The sequence below is a fragment of the Xenopus laevis genome, chromosome 9_10S (genome assembly GCF_017654675.1).
Source record: "Xenopus laevis strain J_2021 chromosome 9_10S, Xenopus_laevis_v10.1, whole genome shotgun sequence".
Lineage (NCBI taxonomy): Eukaryota > Metazoa > Chordata > Amphibia > Anura > Pipidae > Xenopus > Xenopus laevis.
Window position 1 is genome coordinate 81,703,617 of NC_054388.1, and position 26,033 is coordinate 81,729,649.

Sequence of the window (26,033 nt, forward strand, 5' to 3'; positions counted from 1 at the left end):
AGCAGTGCAGGCTGTTTTGATGTCCAGAATGCTTAACAATTGGTGCCATCATTCAGGTAACATCCTTTTTGGAAGGGTAAGGGTTTTTTTAACAGCACATTTTGGCTGGCAAGTAAATGCCTGAAACAACCAGTGCTACTTCCCATTGATGTTAATTGCTGAAATTGTGCTTGACATAGTATAGGTGACTCTTGTCCCCGTAATGCACATGAAAGAATTTTAATAATCACCTGAACTATCAGTGTTAGGCAGTTTCCATTACAGCTATGGCTATTAGGGTACATTTTGTCTGCATCTAAAATATTTCATTGCCACTATTGATAATATTAAATAAAAATAGAAAAAGAATAATTTTCTGTGTCAAAATATGCTCTGTGTACCCTGGCAGGTGGATGCCATACTCGTAAGTGCACATAGAACATGGGGCAGAAGGAAGAGGACCATTCTTGTCCTAGGGTGAACATTTTTGGATTTTGATCTACTTTAATAAAAACATATTACCGGTCCAACAAGTGCTTAAAGATAATAAAATATGTAGTTATGCAATACCCAGTTTACCCATTGTATATGTAGCCAGTGTAAACAAAAGAATGTCTTCAGGGTTTAGCGCTTCTCCTATTACATACAACTGTCAGCCCAGATAAGCATTATGAAGCTGTGGGCACAAGCTTTTTATTTAAAATATTTTTTTAAGATAGGTAATTTGTTATGCACATGCACTTATAATAGTTTTTTTCTGGTATTTATATAGTGCAGACACATTTCCCCAGTACTTCAAAGAGATTATACATAATTTACATCAATCCTTGCCCCCTGTGAAGTTTACTGTTCCCTATCATACACATTAGGAAACTTTTTATCAGGAGCCAGTTATGCCTGCCTGTATGTTTTGGAGTACTAGAGAAAACAGAACCCCATGCAGACACAGTGTGAACATCCTTGCAGATAGTGCCCTGGTCATAATCGAACACAGGACCCCAATGTGGCAAGGCCAGTGGCGTAACTAGATGTTGCTGGGCCCAACAGCAAATTAATTTTAGGGCCCCCAACATATCCAGTGTTTGTCCTGTTTTACCAATATATGTTAAAATTGCTCATCATGGGGCCCAATGTACCTCCTGGGCCCCCCTGCAGCCGCAGGGTCTGCTTCCTCTGTAGTTACGCCCCTGGGCAAGGCAGTAGTGCTAATCACTGAACCACCATTCTGACATTTATTATGATTGCAGTTATTACAGTATATTATACAAAGAGTGGATTTTTTACAAGCTCAGAAGCAGAAACCTTGCTGGGCACAAAAAAGTAGGAGAGGCGCAGAGTCTCTTGTGACCAGTTTTTTCATAATCCCAGAGAATTTATGCTCTTAAACCCTTATGTGAAATCTTGTTAACCTTGCAACCGCATTTGTTTCCTTCCGTTGTTTTCAGAAATTTCAGACATTTTTTTCACCAGAAATAGACTTAATAATTGCTATACATCTTGTATTTTTTGGTACTATTACGAAAATATAAGTTTAAATTGTAAATGTTCCTGACAACTATTGTATCAATTCTAACAGCTGCCTTTAATAAAACTCATGGATTCAGCTTAGCAGTGCTAAAGATAACAAATGTGTCAACTACTATATCAAATAAGAACAGTTACAGAGTCACCCCAGCTAAATTAGAAAGACAGAAGCAATATTAGAAATCAATAATAGAAAAATGTTCTGGTCAACTATCTGAAACCAACTGAACTGAAAAAAGTGTCTGAATGTGAACAAGTCCTTTAAGAAGGTCTAAGAGACATAAGCAGTTGCTATGTCACATAAATTTAGGGTCAGCTGTCTTTTCCTAGGCCCATGGTTAGTGTTGTTTCACACAGGAAAGGAATAAAATCTGTATAGTGTGGGTTGAGTTAGGAGAATGCTACTATATGGATCCTCCAACAGACATAGGCACTGATGACTCTTATGGGGGAATGTAATAAAAGTCGGTAACGGACTTTGCGACTTTTATTGCATTCCCTCAGGAGAAATTCAGTCGGATGTTTCAATCAATGGGATGATAATCAGGGGTTAATGTGCTTCTTAATTTAAAGAACAGAACACATTTCTGGAAGTGTTACTTTGGGAGATCTGAAAGAACTCCAGACTAACACATAAAGTGCCAATCTTGCATTGGCTAAGGTTAGTGTTCATGAGTCCACCATCAAAAGAACTCAACTAAATGGTCTGCATGGCAGGGTTGCAAAAAGAAAGTAACTACTACCCAAACAGAACATTGCTATCCATCACACTGATAAGTCAGAAGCTAGTGTAAGCATGTTCTGTAGATAAATGAGGCCAAAATGTAACTTTTTGGCTTTAATGTAAAGTATTATGTTTGGCAAAAACTATGCAGTCGACAGTATCATTGTTTTGGCCTGATTTACTGTCAATCGACCAGGACAACTTACCATCATTGGTGGAACTATGAATTCTTAATTGTACCAGCCAATTCTGCAGGAAAATATCAGAGTATCCATTACTGAACTAAAGCTCTTGAGAAAGTGGTTATGTAGACAAAGACCTTGACACACAAGTTGATTTGCCACATAATGGTTATAAGAATAAGATGAATGGAAACAAATATGTAACTTTAAGCCGTTTTTCTAAATAAGTTAACAAGCATTGTGTTTGTTTAATTGGGTTCTCATGGTCTGATTTTAGGACCTGAGTGAATATCAGATCATGTTTTAGGTCAAACTAATTACATTAAAAAAACAAACTTTGAAGCACCACTGTATGAGGAGACAACTGCCTTCAATTCCTGTTGCTACAGAACTTCACATTTTGCAAACAAGGGGTAGTCTGCTACAGTATGTGGTGTTAGCTTGTGAGTCCATCAGTGCAAGCTTAAATGTTGTGGTCTAAACAGATACTCTCTAAAAGTGTGGTTCCCTATGGAGGAGGTTGGATACTGGAGAAGTGTCTACATGGCTTCCTAACCATTCAACTCACTATAGACCAGAGGAGGGTTGTTTTTGGTGGTGTTGGCCCACTTGGGGCTCTTTGGTACATTCTGGTACCTAGTTAATTCTTACCTGTAAATCTCATATCAATATAGCCATTTTCAAACGTTTTAAATTTGATGCATATTTACTACATACATGTAATCATGGCCACATCTGTAGCTGTTGCCTCCAGTGCAAAACAAGCTTACACACTATATACACACTATATATTATGCTTTGCTAGCATGACCAGACTATGCTGACTGCAAAACCCACAATCCCATATATAGTTATGTAATTCTTTCTCATGCTGTGGCCCAGTAAATTGTTATGACTCAGACTTTCCAAGTCTGCAAGTTAAGTAAATCCAGCTTAAATACATATCAACTAATTTAGAGAGACATACTGTGAAAACAACTGTAGTCTAACACTGTTAGATTTCTGTTTAAGCAAAATATGTGCCAGTAATAATATGAATCTTTTGGGATAGTCATTTCTTCATCAGTGTTGTGTCTAAAATGTTTCTTATCTAAGTTTCATACATTATAATATATAATATCCCAAGGCTATATTATTTTACTCCTGTGATTCTTAAAGAAGCAAAAGGGTTCTTGGCAATATAATTATATATGATACAAAAAGTTTCCTGATTTTATTGGTAAAGCCAATACATTTACAGTTTTTTTTAAATGTATGCCTTATAAGCACCCTTATTAAATAATTAGCAACTAACATTCTTGTATATAAAACACAAAGTGAATGCTAAAAACATTCAGTTTTACATAGTTCTGCAATCATATGCATATTGGGCATCAAACTATTCAGAAGGCCTAGGATGTTTTAATTTTGTACCTTAGGGTATTACATATTATGGCAATATGCTCTATAAGTACTGGGTAAGTCAAGTAAGTCAGTTGTAAAAAAGTTCTGATTCTATTATGAAAGAAGGTTTATTTAATGAATATATTGGGCAGAAAACTCAGCAAGGACTCGGGGTACAGTATGTGTTCTTTAGAGAAAGTAGCAACAGGGTAGGCATATGAAACCCTACCCTAATTGGTAAAGTTCTATGGTCTCATTATAAAATGTGAATATTACAGTGTCTCATTTAACAATTGTGTTAAACAGATTAAGAAATGGTACCTGTGGTGTTTATACAAATGGTCTGTCGATGTCACTGTGCTCAAGACTTATACTGTGCATACTTTCTATACAGCCTGTGGTGTTAGAGTTGCTCACTGTTGTGTAATGGCTGCATGAACCTGCTAATAAAGCACTGTATTACGCTACTCTCTTCTACCTCTGCAGCAGCCTGCACCTTTTCTTCCAAACCCTGGTGAGCCTACCATACCTTTTATTGCTTGGATCCGTATGTTTGAAAACCACATTATTGCTGCTGACCAAGGGGAGATTTCTGCTGCTAGAAAGTGTGCTTTACTTATTCACTGCCTGGGAGCAGAGGGACAGCGCGTATTCTATACATTACCATTAGCTGATGAGACTTATGAAACTGCTCTTACTGCTATTTAGAACTTTTTCTTGCCAAGATACTCATCCTCGGCTACCAAAACATAACAGTACTTGTATGGGATCTGTTATCCAGAATGCTCTGAACCTGTGGTTTTGTAAAACCTTGAATAATCAGTATTTATTAATGAAAAAGATGCAAAAACTCGCAATAAAAAGCTCGACAAGTAAAAGCTGGAAAGCTTGTATTGAAGTTAATAGGAATATTCTCTAGCAACTTTTTTTTATTTTCCCAGTTTATTAAAACATTTTAGATTTTCCACATTAATAAAAATTAATGGAATAATGTGACACCCATTGGCATGCAGCTTTTTTCTGTGAAAAAAGGCACATAGGTTGTCATGTTTTTTTATTAAATGAGTTTTAAGTTTTGTCACAGTTTTTTTCCCCATGTTTTTTTCCACAAACTCAAATTTTGCTAACATCTGTTCCTGTGGGTTATTAGATAAAAAATTTAACAAAGCAGTTCTATAGCTTCAATCCCTGTGTGTTTGATAGGTGATTACATCATTGTAATGGATCCTATGAAAGAACTTTTTTCCACCCAGGTTTCTTCTTCTTTCTGGTTCAAAGTTTAGGCAGTGGGCAAGCTATATAGGCCTATTTGATATATGGCAATTGAAAAATCCAGGAATAAGTCAATGTGTTATGCAGAAACGCATGTTCTTCGCTTCAAGAGAGTAGGAGAGCCATCCAAGGCATCTGGAGGTCAATTATGGGTTGTACATGAAGGGCGCAACTTAAAAGACATATAACAGAACTTCTGAGCACTGGAAGCAAAATAGGAGGCCAGTTCTAAAAAAATGAAAATCTTTTAGCTAAAAACACATACTAAAACAAGTTATTAATATGATCGAGTGTGCATTTTTGGGACGAGAACAGGCAGGCAGTTTCAATTTAACTAAAGAGAAAGTGGCTTGGATGGTTTCAGGTATTTTTTTGCAAGCCACAATACTGTCAAAGCCTTTATAAGCCTGCCAATGGCTTGGACATTAATGGGGTTATGTAATAAAAGGCACTAAGTTTGCCCAGGAGTAGTAACCCATAGCAACCAATCAGCAGGTAGAATTTACTGGTCACCTGTTTAAAAGCAGACATCTTATTGGTTGCTATGGGTTATTGCTCCTGGGCAAACTTAGTGCCTTTTATTGCATGTGGGGGCAAGCTCCATAACTGATATATAGGCCTTTACCATTTATTTGAGTTCCTCATCACCCTAACTGTTTCCTTGCCTTGTTTCTGTTTCCTTGCTTTGTTTGCGTGTCCCAGTCTGGTCTCTTGACTCTGTTGTGGATCTCCCAGTTTTGACCCTTTGGCCTGTTACTGTTACTCAGCAGACAATACATACCCCATTTACCAGTTTTACTCAGCATGTAGCCTCTAGTAGACTTTTGAAAAACTGCCCCATGTGCTATTACCTTCAGACTCTCTGAATTAGCTTGAACAGTAAAGTATGTGTACTCAGTATGTGCCTATAAATGTCAAAGGTCAAACCTGCCAAGGTCACTTAGAAGTCAATGGAGGATGTCTCTTTTACAATTGGAGTCTCGTCATATAACTCAACTTTATTTTTAAAACTTTTGGAACTCATGGGACTCCTTCATGATCTGTGTGAAGGGAACACTGAAACTGTCTGATAGCTGACAAACAGATGAGTAGTTTGCAGGTGGCAATTTATTTGTAGATATTTTTATTTGATAGATGGGTTAAAAGATACCTTTATTTCATTGTCAGACATGCCAGCTTAATTTCCAGCTACTGACATCCAAGGGTTACATGGTAATTAGTAACACCACATGTGTTTTTTCATTGTTTACATGATAAATCTGCAAGGCAGGTACTTTTCCACCACACACACCGAAAAGTACTTTTTTATTGAATTGATTCTTGTTCTTTTCAGACTTACCATATGGGATAGGGAATGGAAACAGTTTGGCTTTGAAGTGACTCATGCTATCTGTTTTTACAATCACTGACTCATACTGCCTTTTGTAGCAACAGATATTCCACGACTATAATTGAAAACACGATTGGCCGCAGACAATATAAAAGACCATGATATCACTCATTTGCATTTTAATCAAAGGAGAAAATGACGATTGCTGAAAAATGTCTCAAAAAGATAACAAGGCTGAACTGGGCATGAGCGTTTTTGTCTTTAAAAACATTTACGAAAAAAAAAACCCATTTACGGATGCTTGTGTATGCGCACGTATGCACACACACACACACACACACACAAACAAATGTCTAAGATAAAAGTGAACTAAATGAATGTATCTTGTGAGTACTATTTAGAAGTGTTTAGTTTTTTTGCAGTTAAATTTACTTGCACTTTTAAAATGTAACATGCTGCATTTTCTGCATTTAAAGATGCATATAAACATAATTCATGTTTTTGATGCTCTCAGCTTGCATTTTTTGTAACAGCCCTAAAGGTGGCCATAGAAGTTAAGATTTTTAAAAGATCTTTTCGTTAGCGTAAGACCAAGCTTATCCTGAAACAATTGTTTAAATGTACAATTTGTCCATCAACTAAAAAGACAATATTGTCTAGTTGAAGGTAGGAAAACTGTGGGTAGCTGCCTGCTTGGCCCTGCAAACAATTGGACAATGGATTAATTTCATTCTGAACGATGAACATTTTCTGACCAATTGATTTTATGACCAATGTTGGACGAAAAATCATTAGATGCGCGATCTTTCAAACTAAATAAAGAACACACTGTACCTGACAGAACTGTACTGGGAAATGCTACTTTACCTTATTATATACCTTAAACCTTGACCCGTAGAGGGAAAAAACAGCAAGAACAGCATTGCCTGGAAATAGGGAAGTAGTGAGCAAAACTGCGAAGCAAAAGCAAATTGTGAATTAAAGTCAGATAAAACAAGTCGGTGCTATAATGGGACACGTGATGGTGGCAGCACATGTGCTGAGTGGGATCATTTACCACATTGAAGGCAGAGTGCAAAGTGCAAAAAATATGCCCAATTTGCCATTTTTTAGATATTGCTCCCTGCCTGCCATGGAATTGCTGCAGGTCTGTGTGCTCCATTTCAGAGCACTGAGACCTGTGTACACCCTATGAAGTGTACAGTGCTGCCTGTTTGTACTGTTCTCCATGCAAGGGTCCTAGGTGATTTAAACTGCCACACTTAACCCTGGCCATTGCATTCATCAGACACATCTAACAATAAGATTGCTTTTAACAATGACTTCTTTCCTCGTTCAGATCTTCACTTTAAGGGTGGTGACAGACGTGGCTACTCTGGGAGATTAGTCGCCCAGCGACAAATCACCTCTTCTTCAGGCGACTAATCACCCCTAAATGCCTATCCGCCGGCTAGAATGTAAATCGCCGGCGGGATGGCACTCTGATCGCTTCGGCGTTCTGAAGTCGCCTGAAGTTTCCTTGTGAGGCAACTTTAGAAAAACGAAGCGATCCGAGTGCCAATCCGCTGGCGATTTACATTCTAGCCGTCAGGAATGTATTTAGGTGAGATTAGTCGCCCGAAAGAAGAGGCGATTTGTTGCTGGGAGACTAATCTCCCAGAGTAGCCACGTCTGCCCCCACCCTAATACATTTTCTGTTCCATGCTCTCCTCCTTCACTTTCTCCTTCCCCCATTGTCTTACTTCTGAATACTCAACCTATTGACCTGCCAACCCCAGATAACTATCTCAAGTCCAGTCTCCTGCTTCTGTAGACAATTCTTTGATCTTGATCATTTTGTCAGTGACCAGAACTATATACTTTCCTTCACCATTTACTCACATACACCTTTACAATTCCGATGTACTTTTGGACAAAATGTTGTGGTGATTATTTTTTAGAGTAAAATGTTTATTATATTTTCTCTATAAACCCATTCAAGGTGATATTTATATTATATTTTTGTGTGATTTTTACATGTTACAAAAAACAACTTACATATGCTTTGAATTGACTCATGACAGATTTGTTTCCTGTGGACTAACAAATGGATTCCAGCATATCCGGTGTCCATGTAATTGTTTGCAGCAGGGAAACACATTAAATTGAGGTAGCACGCTATTAAACCATTTAGTATCTCTAAAAAAGAGAAATATGCTGTTTGTTAAACTGTTTTATTGAACACACTTTTAGAGTTACAGATCTCCTAAACTGATTTGTCCCACATAGTATCAAGAAGAGCAACCAATAAACATAAGTAGAATGCTTGTAAGATTATGAGGAATTCTTTCCTTTTGGCTGGTTTGTGAATAGGAAAAATGGTATCTCTAAACCTAGCAATTTACTAAACTAATTGTTTAATTATTGTTATGGGCAGTTAAAATGAGCCCTAGTAGCTGCCAAGATACTGTTTGAAATATAAGGAGATTTTGCATTTGTATTGCATTTTTTATTGACACATTTGATTAATCAAATTATTTGTAATCTAAACCTCCTTAAAAAGTACTATTAAATTCAAATTGGCCCTGAGAAAATTTAGTGATGTATTTTGGGCTTTATATATGTCATTTTTTTTAAGCTCACATGAATTTTATTTGCCCATTTCTAGGGAAAGTCCCTGGTTTTGATTCTCCTCCCCTTGTAATCTGTGTCCCTGGAAGTGTCAGAAAGTACGATTTTAATGAACCTGAGCAGAAATAAGTTTCCACTGTCTACACTAAAATCGTCTTGTTGTTGAAAATAATTGATCAAAATAAAAGCAAGTGTTATATGTGGCACATTAAACCCCAACTCCACCGAAAAGTCTCCCTAGAAATTATATTCATATGTTGCCAATTATACCCAAAATGGAAGGTTTTCTTTATTTTCTGTATGTTCTGTATATCATTTCTTAAACTAATAAAATGTAAATAAATAGACGTGGGCATGTTTATACTATATTCTTTATTTGTATGTACTGTACATGTATGATTATAAAAGTATTGTGAAAGCAGTAAACTGAAGCCTTTCCATGTAAAATTCAATACAAATTGAACATTATGCATTTAAACATACTTGAATGTGTCTTGAAAATGTGCTATATTTTAAGTAAGAGTATTTGTTTTAACAGCTTGTTCCTTTTACATTTCATCTCAAGTAAAATATTTATCATTTGTATTAATCAGGGGAGAAGTATTTAAGATTAAATTATACATTATTTTGTCTCGGGAGTCATTAGCATTCAATCTGTTTGGCAATTTTTCCTGGCATGCTGAAATAATGAACTAGGATTTGAAAGCATTGGCCACTTGGTGTCCTTCTTGCACTGTATTTCATTTTGTACAGAACACACACCAGCACACAGCAGGGGTTTCAAACTATTCCTACCGCAACTGGACATTAGATCACCATCTTATATTGTAATGTCACATTCATTTTTCCACCTTTTCTAAACTTTTTTCACTATTGTATGAAATATTAAAAATACACATAAAAAACTATAGGTAAAAGGTATGATTCCATGGCTGCACTAAAGTAACAGTGATATATATATATATGCAGCTATCCTATACTGTTGGTAATGTAGGTTTAGAGTTTTTCTATGTACTTTCTTTGTTTGTGTTTCAGAACTGACTAGATGGCTAAAAATGCTGTAATGATTTTGGGGGATGGGATTGTCTTAGAAGACCAACATAGGCAAACTGATATTTCCCTAAGTATGTAATAATAGTAGAATAATTGCATTACATTATTTTTGGTGGTCTGCTTAAAGTATGGAGTGCAGCAGTAACAAGTGCTATGCGGGCTGCATAATGAATCTAAGAAAGAACTATTAGTTCTTAACCATTGTCATAACTATATCCAATGCGCTGTCACCATGCAAGGTCACAGATGCCTCCTTGAACTACAGAAATCTGTGAAAATTAGCAGCTGCTTTTCATGGGAAGGCTTTTTTTTTTAACTGTGAGTCAGTTGCTGGATACCAGAAGCAGTATTCTCACAGAAAAAACAGATATTTTCTTGGTGAGAATATAAAGTTTATGGAGTAAGGTAATAAAAGGTTCAATAAAAGGTCTAGTTAGTTACTTTTAGCAACCAGGTAGCATTTATTGATCACCTTCTTAAAAGCCAACATCTTATTGGTTGCTGTGGGTTTGAACAAACCTTTTCTGTTTTTTTTGCATATGTTTTATTTTGCTTATGAACAATCAATATTTTGAAGCTTTTAAGGCTATAGAATATGTATAATGTACTGTACATTTAATATTACAGCTTTTGTTAAGAATAATTACAGCCATGCTAAGAATAATTCAATTAATCAGAAACAAACATACTGAAAAGAAGTTTGAATTTAATGTTTTGTATTTTTGTTTTCCCTGTATTAACGTTGTTTATATTAAATACTGCTTGTCAATTAGTTATTCAATTATTAAATTACTCCATTCTTTTTTTTTGTTTTTAGGAAGTTGTTCACAACTGTCAGTTACACAGGATATCATTTTGCGCTGACGATAAGACAGACAAAAGGATATTTACATTCATATGCAAAGATTCAGAGTCAAATAAGCACTTATGTTATGTGTTTGATAGCGAAAAATGTGTAAGTATGCCAGATGTTGGAGAGATTTTTTTTCTGTTCTACATGAAAAGGGTTTGGCTTGGCTGGGGTTTCCAGTAATGACTTTGGCTCAGATTGAATCTGCAGATGTTTATCTTCATTATTGGCTCCAACCTGTCATGAGAAAATAGATCAAGATGTTTCTTTTGACTTTCTTCCCATTCTAAGAATCATAGAAGTCTTAGGAAAATCTGTTTTTCTTTTTGGCCTGAAAGACTACATGATCTATAAAGACTGGGCTGGCCTATCCAAAAACCTAATCTAAACGACTCCACAAAAGTACAAATAAATGCAGAGCCCCGTCAGCATACAGAGAAATACATTGCTTTGAACTAACAGGGAATCTGCGCCAAGATCCAGCATTGCTTTCGTCCACAGTTTATGATTTTATATTTGAAAAAAAACATCTGTATTATCTCAAGGCCCTCATGTCTGCTGTGGCTGTAAAGCATAAGATATATGTTGTTGCCACAAATAAAACAGGAGAGGCTCACACAGCCTTATCTCTTTTGAAAATGAACATATTTAAAAAGAACTAGAAATTGCTATAGATAGTAATATATAAGGATCGAGTAAAAGCATAAAAATTTTATTTTTTTTCCTTTCTGACATTCTGGAATTCATTTACAAGGATGCTAATATGGACTTTTGTCTTAAACCCAAAATAACTATATAACTATGCATATTCATCATCATCATCATCATCATCATCATTTATTTATATAGCGCTGTCAAGATACGCAGTGCTTTACTGCAGTTATAGCAAACAGGGAATAAATGGTGGATAACAGACAAGGATTACAGAGTACAATAGGGTTTACAAACTAAAAGGTTAGGGTACAATTGAGACATTAGGATTATATAAACACTGTCATTTTTGATACAGCAATGATTAATTAAGGTACATCGAATAGGCCTCTTTAAACAGATGGGTCTTTAAGGAGCGCTTGAAAGTTTGGAAGGAAGGAGAAAGTCTGACAGCTTGTGGCAGAGAGTTCCAGAGAAAAGCAGAAGCCCGAGAGAAGTCTTGTAGACGAGAATGGGCAGAAGTGACCAGAGGAGAAGTGAGGCGAAGATCAGAAGCAGAGCGTAGGTTTCGTGAAGGAGAGTATTTGGAGATTAGAGATGAAATATAGGGAGGGGTTTCATTATTAAGGGCCTTGAATGTGAGTGTAAGTAATTTGAATTTGATTCTAGAAGAGATTGGGAGCCAGTGAAGGGACATACATATGGGAGCAGCTGATGTTGAGCGGCGAGCTAGATGAATGAGTCTAGCGGCCGCGTTTAGAACAGATTGGAGTTGTGAAAGGTGACTTGTTGGAATACCTGTGAGGAGTAAGTTGCAGTAATCAAGGCGGGAGATGATGAGAGACTGAATCAGTGTTTTAGTTGATTCTGAACTGAGATAGGGTCGTATTCGAGCAATGTTGCGCAGTTGAATACGGCAAGATTTTGCAAGTGTTTGAATGTGTGGTGAAAAAGACAGATGAGAGTCTAAGATAACTCCTAGGCAACGTGCCTGCGTGGTGGAATGAAAGGTGGTGTTGTTTACGGTGAGTGATATCTGAGGGACAGGGGAAGATCTTGGAGGAAATATAATGAGTTCTGTTTTAGAAAGGTTCAGTTTCAGGTGGCGCTGTGACATCCAGGAGGAGACAGCAGAGAGACAGTCTGTGACTTGAGAAAGGACAGAATTAGAAAGATCAGGAGTAGACAAGTAGAGTTGGGTGTCATCAGCATAAAGGTGATACTGAAGTCCAAATGACTGGATGAGTTTTCCTAGTGAAGTTGTATAGAGCGAGAACAGCAGGGGGCCAAGAACAGAGCCTTGAGGAACTCCAACAGAGAGTGGGAAAGTAGTAGAAGTAGAGTTAGAGAAGGAAACTTTAAAGGAACGGTCAGACAGATAAGATGTAAACCATGAAAGAGCAGTGTCCCGAATGCCAGCTGAGTATAGAATGTCAAGGAGGAGTGTGTGGTCAACTGTGTCAAAGGCTGCAGAGAGATCTAGAAGGATTAGAGTGGAATAATGACCTTTAGACTTTGCCAATAGAAGATCATTGGTTACTTTGGTGAGGGCAGTTTCAGTCGAGTGTGATGGGCGGAAGCCAGATTGCAAGGGGTCGAGGAGGGAGTTGTGAGTGAGATGCTGGATCAGGCGTTTATAAACAAGCCTTTCTAGTAATTTGGAGGCGAATGGAAGAAGGGAGACCGGTCGATAGTTAGTGGGAGAGCTGGGATCAAGGGAAGGTTTTTTGAGGATAGGAGTGATTAGTGCTTGTTTGTATAATGATGGAAAGGTACCAGTAGAGAGTGAAAGATTGAATAGGTGGGTAAGTGCAGGAGAGAGTGTATCAGAGATTGGGTGGAGAAGGCGAGAGGGTATGGGGTCAAGGGAGCAGGTGGTGGGTTTTGAGCTGGCTAGAAGTTTGCTGACTTCATCTAGAGTTGCAGGGGTGAAGGAGTGCAAAGTAGATGTGAGTGGACTGCACGTTGGTCTGAGATTGTTGTCGGACGGTATGCTCAGCCTAATGAGATCGATTTTTTCATTAAAGAAATGAGCAAGGTCTTGGGCAGTAACATTAATAGGTGGAGGAGGTGGAGGGGGGCATAGGAGTGAGTTAAATGTGGCAAACAGCTGCTGTGGTTTGGAGGACATAGTAGATATTAGATAAGAGAAGTATTGTTCTTTGGCTAATGATAGAGCTCGGTTATAGCAGGAGAGCATGAATTTGAAGTGGATGAAATCAGGATCAGTTCGTGACTTTCTCCACCGTATATATTACATTTATCTATCTTATGTTATGGAGTATGAGATTGTGGTGCGATCAGCTGTTCATAGGGGAGGAATATGTTTGTCGATGTTTGAATGCCGATATTCATAGATAACTGCTGGGTACGTTTCACAGTGTATTACTGGCATCACATGCTCTAAGATGCCCATGCGTAATATTCTCTAAGAATAGCCAAATCAGTTAAAACGGCATAAAACCTCAAGGTGCCCAAAGTTCCCAGTAATGAATGCTATTTGGCTTATTATCAGAGCAGAAAGATCCATGTTTGCAGGGGATACTTATGAAAATGCTTATAACACCCCTCAGAATGAGACTGTGCAATTAAATAAAACAGGTACAGAGCAAGTTTACTGACAACATAAATTTCTTCCCACCTGATAAATTAAAGCCCTTGTGGGCAGCATATGAATACAGATGCTTTTCATCAACAGTGCATTCCATTCATGCAATTGAAGATAAACTAAGCAAGATAAAAGCATTCAAGCAGGAGTGTCTGCTTTAAAAGTTCCATCTAAAGTTGGTTAGTTTGAGTTTTGTTAAAAATAAATCAAAGCGATTGTTTGGTTTAAGTAAATGTTACATGCAAACGTTTTGAATATGTGAGACTCAAATAGATTAATTTACACAATTTCAGAAGTGTAGGCTAAAAAGCATATCTTTGGCACTGTTAACATGTTAATTTATAAATAACTTTATGCATTTAAATAGATATGTTTTCCACTTTGCTCCTAGCTTTGAAGAAATTCTGTATGTTTAAAACAGTTCTTAACTATATAGTTCTCAGTCATTTGTGTTAAATATCATCACCCCAAAAATATTGATCTTGCATTCAATATATTCATCAAAATATCTCATTCTTAATTGTTACTGTATATCAGTGCTTTTCCGTCTTATTAGTACTCTACATTTCTTCTGAAGCTTCTGAAGCTCTCTGTCAGCCGTGATGTTTGCAGACACCTCCTATACATAGCCTAAATTACTTACTCTGTTTAGCTTAAAGGGATCCGTCATCGGAAAACATGTTTTTTTCAAAACCCATCAGTCACATGACTTGGGGCAGATGGGAAATTGACAATATGTCTAGCCCCATGTCAGATTTCAAAATTGAATATAAAAAAATCTGTTTGCTCTTTTGAGAAATGGATTCAAATGCAGAATTCTGCTGGAGCAGCACTATTAAGTGATTCATTTTGAAAAAAAATATTTTTCCCATGACAGTATCCCTTTAATGAAACTTTGGATAATACAAATTTATCAGGTGGGTCAAATATCCTATAGAATGTCAACAGAATGAGAGAAATGTTATATGAGAACTTAAATATTTTGCTTTCAAGACAGGGCTTGGCAGACTATTTACTAATATTTACTGAATGTTGTTGTGCATTTCTGACCTACTACAAACACATGATTTATAAATTTTGTTTGACTCAAAGTTTTGCTTTAAAACTGACCTTTTTCAATGTAAAAAAATTCTGTAAAATCAAGAGGGTAGAGAAGGTAAGAGGAAGAAAAACGAGTAAAACAATTTAGCGGTCACAGAAATATTAGTAACAAACTTGCTAGGTACCAGGTGTGTGGTTTATATATTTTTTTTTATAATAGGTTAGTTTTGTTTAAGGTGAGTTATTTTTGCTTGTCCATTTTGTCCATGTCTTGAAGTTATTATTGGCAAAGGCAGAGCAATATTCCTATCTGGCATGTTTCTGGATTGTGGAGGTAAGATCTGTTATAGTGGAGATAGCAGATGTTTTCCACTTTCTGCATATGAAAAACAGTACATTTGTGATTTGGTGAGACGGATTATATTTTCTTGTTTAGCCAAACTGGCTAGTGGAGTGAGCTTGATATTTTGACCTGTGATACAAAAAGATCGTAGAACGGGCAATTCCACCCTATGCATACTTAGTCTCCTGTAGATCTGCAGTTTCTACTGCATTAGTTATTTGCATGTTGATATGGTGACGTTTTTCCAGGTGTCAGGTGAGGTTTAGGGATGTAGCGAACTGCCGATTTGGTGTTCGCGAACGCCGTTCGCGAACACCGGCAAAAAATGCGAACGTTCGCGAACAGTTCGCGAACTTCGAACACCGCTAAAATCGTTCGATTCGAACGGTCGAAGGATTTTAATCGTTCGATCGAAGGATTTTCATTCGAATCGAACGATCGAAGCCATTCGATCGAATGCTTTTCATTGAATCGAATGCTTACAATCGTTCGAACGAATGGAAATCGTTCGATTTTTAGCGGTCGAAGGAATTCGAATGGTCGAATGGTCGAACGATCGAACGCGAACTCAAAATGCGAACGTTCCCAAACGTTCGCGAACATTCGGCGGAGGATCTTGCATTGATTTTCAAAACCACTGGAACATCTAAAGTATTTATTCACCATATTGCCTGCATGGCATGTAACACTTTTATACATGTGGAGGTTTTTGTACTGTACCTCAGAGCAGAAAGTTGCAGATTTTTGAAATATCTTATGGCTGCTATTTTATATTTTTAATTGTATGTAGGGTTTTGTGTGGGTGCCTTTTTAATCAACTTGAAAATGTATTTTTAAGGCCAAAAATATTTTACACATAAATGAGTCTAGGTATTCAGTGGAGTAAAGATGAGAGATTGATTTCAGGTCTATTTGGACCAATAACTGCTTGGTATTTGAAACACAAGGGTTTCCATTGTAAGAAAGGGAGATAATAATCTTGATAAAGGTCTTGGTTTAGAGCAATATGTCAATATCACTATAAAAACTTGTTTTCTTTTTTCAAATCCTGTGAAGTGCTGGTTTCTGCCTACAGTTGAGAGGATGGATGTCAAAAAATATTTTTTCCGCATAGCTTGCCATATTGGCATAGTGTATGCTGTGGTCTGAAATGGCTGTAGTTTTAGTTTGGATCATAGTGAGCAAATGTCTTCTAGCCATAGGAGGTGTGACGGTTTTTATCCAGCCAAGGTTGTTTCAAGTCCTGCCATTGATTACTGGGTTTTTAAGGAGTCCAGGCGAGTATTTTGTCCCAGGCCACCAATTTTCATGAGTCTTTGCCCTAATTATGGTTTGGATTTGTGCCAAATGAAATTATTAAAAGTCTGTTAACAGTCTCTCAGGTGTTGTGAGACATGACTGGGCAGTTTCGGGAGGTCCCTCATCTTGAGTAAGACTATTTAATCTAGCTGGGAGATAAAAGTAATTTAGTTCTTTGGCCTTACCAGCAAGTATGGGAAAGTGCACATAAATGCAAGTGCACATAAATATTTTAAAGTGCTGCACCTGCTTAAAATGCGCCTTCAAGAGGAGAATTGGCTGCTGTTACATTGTTTTAAGACTTAGAACCATAGGGCAGAAAGGGATAAACAAACATTGCTTTCAATTGTAATTACATTTACAAACACTTTAAAACCACTTAACATTTTTAATATAGTGAAAAGTTCATTGGAATTACATTTTATTTCTTTATGCAAAAAAATATTTTTGGGTCAAGTACCCCTTTATTTATCTTCAAACCAGGCACCCTTTTCTCTGTAAATACTTTCTAGACATGCTTTTAAAGTGAAGTTCTCTACTTTAAATCCAACACTTAACTCACTCAGTTTCCAGTAGGTTTTACACCCCCAAGTAGCCAGAATAGTTTTAAGCCTTTACCAAACCCTGGTTACGGCTGATCCTGAACCATTTGAAGCAGCAACTAATTTAGAAACAGACTATACAGAAGCTAACCCATAAAACTTAGTTGTATGATTAGGAGAGAGACGATGCAATGTGCAAGGGACACATTTTTTTTATACGATCCCCGATAACCAGGTGCTGTTCCAATATTTTAAGTACTTAAGGGGGAATGTAAATCAAAATCTCAAGAGATGTTTAAAATGCCATTTTTGCGAATGTTTAGCGCTGCTTGCAATGTAAAATTATTCGCTGGTGAATATTACTTCACTAAGCAAAAGCTTTGGAGATTTGTTAAATATTTTGTTGTAAAATACACTTTGCGATTGTGAAATTTCATTAAATACACTGAAAAAGTTGTAGAGGTCAAAACATAGTTGCTAACATGTGCAATGGTCTTTGCAAATGTTTTTTGCTATAATAAAATATATTACATTACCCCATTAAAATTGTAACCTGAAATTGCCACTGGTGTAGTCTCCTTAGAAACTTATATGACATTACTTATGTCAGATTCTGGTTACTACAGTCTAAGCCAGGAAAAACGTAACTATCTTTTAGATGTAACCATCTCTCTTCACCATTTCCTCCTGGTGACAATGAGGTAAGGTTATACCCTCTGTGAGTAAAGAGCAGTCAAAACAAATTTTAGAAAGTAGAGCAAGATCAAGGAAAGCATATTTCTAGATTTTTCAGAAGCCCAAGTTCACATTCAGACTGAAAATATGTCCAACAGCGCAACTGCAAAGAGGGTAGGCTATGCTCTTCCAAAATCTCATACTGTATGTCCCCCAGCCTGCTCATAATAACTTAATATTCATATAATCGAGATGTTAAATGTTCCATTTTTAATAACTGAACCATTACAATTTTTTTTGTTAAACATATATATATATACATTTGGGGGCCTATTTAACATGCTGTGTAAAAGCCTGGAGAAAAAAAATCACCAGTGCTGTTGACTATAGCCGCCAATCAGCCATTAGATTTCAACAGTCACCTACAAGTTAGAAACCAAAAGCAAAGATTGGGATTGGCTGCTAGAGGCAACACCAATGGTGATGTTTTCCTCCAGTATTTTACACAGCATGCTTAACAGGCACCTTAAATGTTGTTCCTATTGCCTGTGACACCAACTTATAGCAGCTCTGCCACCCTTTCACAAATACACACACAGTATCAAAAAAAAAGGTCCAGATACCAATATTAAAGAGAACAATATTTACTCATCTGGATTTCCTATTGCTTACAATAAATCCTTTCAAATGATATAATTATATTACCAGTATATATGTTTCCTCCTTGTGACTGTTTTGTTATCAGAAACCCATGGGAAGGGGGGGGGGGATTATCAGTGCACTGGTATTTACCTTGCAAGGACCAAAGTGGAATATCTTTAATTTCTCTGTTTTGTTAATAAAAATAACAAAAACCTTTAACAGGTACGGGATCCGTTATCCGGAAACCCGTTATCCAGAAAGCTTCAAATTACAGAACGGCCATCTCCCATAGACTCCATTTTATCCAAATAATCAAAATTTTAAAAACCGATCCCCTTTTTCTCTTTAATGATAAAACTGTAGCTTGTACTTGATCCCAACTAAGATATAATTAATCCTTATTGGAAGCAAAACCAGCCTATTGGGTTCATTTAATGTTTACATGATTTTCTAGTAGACTTAAGTTTGAAGATCCAAATTACAGAAAGATCTGTTACCCAGAAAACCCCGGGTCCGGAGGCTTCTGGATAACAGGTCCCATACAAGTATCAGAATATCAAATGGCTGCAGAGGAATGCTAGGAGAAAGTAGCCCCTGCAGTAACTATCCAGTTTTGCTCTTTTGCTCTACAATCTAGTCACCCTGTCTTATATATATCAGGGGGATCAGTTTCTGTTTAAACTTTGCAGTCTATTCAACAAAATTGTATATATCTATTATATCACCTACCTTAATACAGTATAACCCAATTATACATTTTTCAGAGAAGCACATCAAAACAACATCATTTCTGAGGGAGGAAATGCAGTTTGCCTATGCCAGACAGGAAAACTGTGCCAATTCCCGAAAAATTTAAAATTGTGGTTCTACTGTAATTAGCAATTGTTTACTATAACTTAGGGACTAAGTAATAATTTGCTTGTAGCAGAATTGTTTTTTTATATTTTATTTTGTTTTTAGGCTGAGGAGATCACATTAACTATTGGCCAGGCTTTTGACCTGGCATACAGGAAGTTTCTGGAGTCAGGCGGAAAAGATGTTGAATCAAGAAAACAGTTAGCTGGTCTGCAGAGAAGGGTGAGTTTGGTTGCATAGATAACAATTACATTAGAATATGCTTTATTTACTTAAATAATCTTAAATGTTTGGAGATAAATAAAATATAGAAAACTTCCTAAAGGGGACAAATGGCCTCAAAATTAAGTAATGAAAACAGAAAACACCTTTACATGGCAGGACATGGACATCATTGTGTCTAAACTTCTTCAAGTTGAAGACAGAATGAGAAACTACCATAAAAAGAAAGAATTCGGAAAATGTATGTGCACACTTATTGAACTGAATGCTGTGATAGCTTAGCTAATGCCTGAATTGTATCACAACCACACAAATGTGTTAAGAATCCAGAAACTATCTTGGCCGATATATTGGTTATTACATACAACAGAGTGCTTTTGTTAGAGCATCTTATTGATTGTAGATAGACATATTAATTTAGCACTTGACATTTTCAAAAGCTCCCCTAGCCAAGGTAATTAAGAAATCACACACAGAATGGCATAAACTCTATATAGTAGGGGTCCACAATGCTTTTTACCCATGAGTTGGGGAGCAACACAGGCATGAAAAAAGTTCTGGGGTGCCAAATAAGGACTGTGATTGGCCATTTGGTAGCCCTTATGTAGACTGGAAGCACACCTGGAACCAAAACTTGAGTCATTGCCAGGAATTCAAAAATAATCACCTGCTTTGAGGCCACTGGGAGCAAAATCCAAGGGGTCAATGAGCAATGTGTTTCTACTGGTTGGGGATCACTGCTCTATAGCTAGTTGTTGACCTGGGTCTAGCTCTTTCAAATCCCCTAATGCTTATTCCAGTAAAACAGATTATCATATAATAATACTGTACATCAGGCAATGTTAGCAGATTAGGAGGATTGCAAAGATCACAGGACTTCAATACTTTGCTCACTCATTTGCCATTGCAACACTATAAGTACAGTGCAAATGCTTGTTCATCTTTGCTGATTTGTTTAATGAGCACTGACAGAGAACTGGTAGGAACATTGGCTGCTCTAAGAAAAAAGCTGTAAAAGCTTATCATTAAATGTGTCCTGTTGGTCCTACTGCTGTACTAGTATATGAAAACACACAAATAGCATACTGGCACTATAAAAATAAATAATGCATTTGTTCCACCATGTGATTGTGTAGAAAAAAAAACATCAACGTAATGCTACAGCTACCATTCTCCTAAACTGTGCACAATCTCTATAATAGCAAACTGTACTATGGTATAAGTTTTTTTTTTACTTTTCTATGTGAGACCACAACACAGAGCTTTTCAGTACAGATAATAATGTCTTTCTTTTTCTGCATTGTTTAATATTACTGTCTTTTGTATTACAGATTCAGGAGCTGGAGACAGAAAATACAGAACTGAAATGTAAAGTACAAGACCTAGAGAACCAGCTTCTAATGACTGATGCATCTTACTCCCCCGTAAGTACATACAGACATAATGAGATCATACTCTGAGATATGTAAACATACATTGTATTAGCAACTGGTACTATCTCAGAATAATAGACTATTTTAAGGCATCCTGCAGCTTACTGACACATAAACATATAACATTTTAAATATCTCGACAGTTAAAAAAATGAAGCACCCTTTATATTTGAGGGTGATAAACTGGTTATTTGAAAGTTCAAAAGAGACTAGAACACATGAAACAAAGCAAAAACAAAAAGCCTGTGCTTATTTTACCTTAATAAAATCTAAGATTGTATGTGAGAAAATCCAGCATTTTATGTTGTTACATTATGGCAATATTATGCCAAGAGTTGCATTGTTCCTTCTAATTACTTTTGACCATGTCAGTAGAAATTATGTTTTTTGCTCCTTTTATGGGAATGGTTATTGTAAATAGATGTTGATTTGTTAGGATTATTAGGAGCTTTCAGCAAGGAGTTAAAAGGGTGGAAAGGCCAAGTGTACATGAAAAAACAATCAGTTATTTTTTTCCATTTCAAAGAGGTTTTTATTCCTTTAGTAGGAGATAGCTAAGAGGAATGCCACATATTGTTCTGCCATTTTGTCTCACAATAATCCAAGAATACTCAGACTAAATAGCAGCAGGAGCAGGCACAGGAGCAAATGGGTCAAATGCCCCAGTAAGCCAGAAAAGGAAACAGAGGTAGACAGCTATATAAAAACAGTATAGATTGCTAACAAATGCAGAGAGGCTCCAATTCTTAGCTAAGTATAATTTGGAAAGCAAGAAGGACAATATAGAGAGGGATTATCGATGTAGCAGTGGAGAACCAAGATTCTAGGTAACAGGGAGAATTAGCAGAGCTCATGGCACAGCTACACATACAGAGAGCTAGGCTGAAAAGTAGATTTAGTGGAGGAAATGGATGGAAGGCTGTGATTAAATGAAAAGTGATCCAAGCAAGTGGAGCACTGGATGTGAGAGAAAGAGACCACCATGAGTGCAGCTTTTAGTGCTCTAGCACTTGCTTCTGGGGCCTTTATAAATGAGGCCTGCAGTAGCTGCTAGCAATGGTTTGAAACCATCCAGAGCTAGTGCTTGGCTCCCGGTCATGGCTCAGTCTTCCACCTGTAGCAGCCACCCTTGGCCTAGGGAAGAGCTCTCAGCTACTCAGATGCCACCAGGTCTTAATATGAGAGGAGCAAAGCAAAGAGTTCTGGACAAGCAAAGGAGCGCGTTCGTTATGCAATTTCAAACAAGGTCAGACAGGCTGGGGTCGGTACAGGCAGAGTTCAAGAATAGTCAGGCAGGCAAGGGTCAGTATTGGCAGAGTTCAGCAAAGTCAGACAGGCAGGGATCAAAAACCAGATAATCACAGATGAAATCACACCCAGGAACTATTCAAATTAGACCTAACAATGGACAATGAGTTTTGGCCCAATGCCCCTTTAAATATTCAAAGTTCGTCATCATGTGCAGCGTGTAAAACCCAGCCATAGGAAAGCCCAGCACGAGTAGAAGAGGATCAGGGCTGCGGGCGTCCCCGCCTGCCCCACTAGACCACCAGGGTACGTCTTCACAAAATGTATGTTTTACAGTATATTTCTTGAGCTAAGCAGGGCAAACACAGAAATTTGAGCTACTCCTTGATCCATATGTTGAAAGGCTGGAGGAGCAATTAGTGGTATTGTATCATCATGGTTTACCAAGCTATGATTTTTGGGTACCCCACTGATTTCCCCATAAGTGCAGCCCCCACCATACACATGTACAAGAACATTAATGTAATTTTGAAGTAGTGTGCAATTTCTGACCAGGTTGTAGAAACCCTTTCCAAGAAAATGTTACTGTAACCAGGTAGCAGTGTGTAGTAGTGATGTGTGGTAATGGGTGCATGGTTAGGGTTGGATGTGGGTCCAACTGGGGAAGTACACTTCTTCACTGCTCCCAAAAAACAATGGCATCTTTTTAAAGGGTTAGAGTCGGGTTGGGGGTTAAGGCTTTACTGGTTATGGTCGGGTGCGGGTTGTGTTTTTTCTAACCCACACTCACTAATGTGTAGTGATGGGTGAATCTGACCTGTTTCACTTCGCTGAAAATTTACAAAGCGACGTTTAACTCACCAAATGCATTTTATTGTTTACATGGGGTTACAGGTGTCCTAGAGGTTTAAATGAACCCTCCTGGGACTTGGAGGGCTGTGAAATGTGTGTCCAGTTACCTAGAGTTTTTTTTCTGTGTGCTATGTTACAGGTTCTATTTGTATTCCACTTTAGTTTGTATGCTTATACCTTAATCACTTTCTAATTGCTCTGTAGTCGCCTTGCTGGGGTGTTGGTGTGTTCTTTACTACATTGCAACTATGGTCTAAATGCAAATGTGTCTTGAGTAACCAGTTAGAGCAAATTCTGTCTGAATGACTCAACCACACTTCACAAAATTAACAAATGTGTGCATGGTCCACATTGCATCCACAATGAATGAGCAAGGGGTTTCCCTGCTAGAAGCAACCCATGCTGTACCAGTGTTTTCTTGCTTTGCATGGTCCACGCTCCCCTCTCACTTAGACTTTGCTACTGTTTTCCAGTCTCTTCATTGTGTGATAGAATACCCTTATATACAGATACATTTATGCAAAATGTAGCATCCAAGTATAGGAAAGTGGTAAGAGACTGCAAGGCGTACCTTTGTGCAGTGTGTACATGTAGTTGATATTTAGTTCTATAAACTGGACATAGCAGCCTTCTGAAAGTATTTTTATATATCATAAACCAAGGAAAGATGGTTTTTCTAAAATAAAAACTGGTTAAGAAAAAGAGCACATGGGGGCGCATGCGCGGCATGGAGTAGAGCGGACGTGTTTCAGCGGAGCTCCGGTACTCGGGATCATAAACGCCTGGTAAATTAGCTTTCTTCAGCATTTTGGCGAACCAGGCTCTACATTAAGTGAGCGGCAGTCGTTGTCATGGGGAAACGTAAAAATAAAGAACAAGCTGGCACGATGTCTCCGTTTCTACAGAAGACTCCAGGGCTACGCAGCAAGAACTCCAAGATGGCGCTGAGGAGTCGGATGCGGAACGCCACCTGGGCTCGCTTACCCCGTCCCCGGCCTACTCAGGATTTGAGGGAGATGCTGCAATGGACACTGCTATGGGTAAGCGTTCGTCGCCCCAATCCCCCACAGACGCAGTGACTGTACAGATTTTGCAACAACAGCTGACGCAGTTGCAACATAACCTAACGGAATCCATTACTGAGACTGTTCGCACAATTCTTAAGGATGTTCAAGCTGATATAACTTCTCTGGGGGAGCGGACGGATAAAATGGAGACTACTCTGGATGACCTGATTGTGCGACATAATGCATTGGAGGACAGTAATTCTGCTTTGAGAGAGGAACTCCAATGTCTTAAAAATTACACAGAGGATCTAGAAAATAGATCGCGGCGCCAAAACTTGAGAATTAGAGGAGTGTCGGAGGATGTGGGGCCCCAAGATATACGCACATACTTACGCTCTCTTTTCTCGTCGCTTCTCCCAGATCACCCGGCTGAAGCTTGGCGCTTTGATAGGGCTCATAGAGCACTAGCACCTCGACTACCGGGATCCAGCAGACCTCGAGATATTGTAGTTTGTCTGCATTATTTTGAGAGCAAGGACAGTATAATTAACAAAACTCGGAATGCTCCATCTATTGAACATCAGGGCTAAAAGCTGCAAATATTTAATGACCTAGCTCCTATCACGCTGAAAAAGAGAAGGGACATGAGCCCCGTTACCCAGGTCCTTCGTGCTCACAACATTGTATATCGCTGGGGGTTCCCTTTTAAATTAATAGCAACTAAAGGGAATAGGCAGTTTGTTCTTGTCGATTTGGAGAATGGTCAGCAATTCCTCAAGGAACTCGGCATTTCGTCGCTAGATCGATTACACCCTGTCTCGCCCAAAAGCCCGGAACACCGTGATAGACTTTCTCCAACCTGGTCTAAAGTTGGCGGCTCTCCACCCAGGCCATCCTTGACCGCTGAGATGACTTAATAACTGCTTATTATTCCTACCATGAGGCGTTGCTGGACTCCTTCATTTCTGGATAATAATTCCCAGTACTTTGGGGTCTCCGTGAGTATGGATCTCTCACTACTGCTATGTCCACTTGCTCCTTGAGCCACCGGGACGTTCCCTTTACAGGCCATGGCGGGCCTACTTTCACCCCCCTATTTGTGTTGCTAAACCTGCTGCAATTTTTGGGGGCTACACAGTTACATATCATTTACAGGTTAATGGTTACTTCACCTATGTTTTGGTGTATGATTTGTGTTATTGTTTTTTTCGATATGTTTATATTGGATTTGCTTAAGCTATATCTATGGCACAAATATTTCTCTCCCCTACTTGTTCAGCTGCTTTATATTCTCAATGTTTCTCTGATTGTTTCTCCTGTGCTCTGGTACATGCAGCTGAGTCGCCTTGATGTTAATTCTTGTTTCTTTAGAGGGTTGATATTATGGAATGCCAATGGTTAAGCTGCTAACGCTGAATGTTAATGGGTTAAACAGTGTGCTAAAGAGATACTTAGCCATCAGAGAATTGCATCGGCTCAAACCGGATATTGCTCTTATTCAGGAAACGCATTTTAAAAAATTAGATAACTGTACGTTGAAATCTAATATATATCCCACAGTGTTTCAGGCAGATGCTGGTACTAAGAGGGCTGGAGTACTAATTATGATACACAGAGCATGTCCTTATCAGGTTAAGGCTATAGCTGATCCAGGAGGTCATTACTTAATCCTAGAGGGTTCCCTAGGAGGTAAACCGTTAACATTAAT

General features: G+C 37.9%; 1 protein-coding gene across 3 annotated transcripts in view; it reads left to right on the top strand.

Moving 5' to 3' along the window:
* The window catches only part of gulp1.S (GULP PTB domain containing engulfment adaptor 1 S homeolog), a 119,013-nt gene that overhangs the window by 62,626 nt on the left and 30,354 nt on the right, over positions 1-26,033 (top strand). For all 3 annotated transcript variants that reach the window (XM_018239029.2, XM_018239030.2, XM_018239028.2), the window contains exons 6-8: positions 10,875-11,012; positions 19,669-19,785; positions 21,117-21,209. In XM_018239029.2, coding sequence (XP_018094518.1) covers positions 10,875-11,012; positions 19,669-19,785; positions 21,117-21,209 — 348 coding nt within the window. The remainder of the gene's footprint in view (positions 1-10,874; positions 11,013-19,668; positions 19,786-21,116; positions 21,210-26,033) is intronic.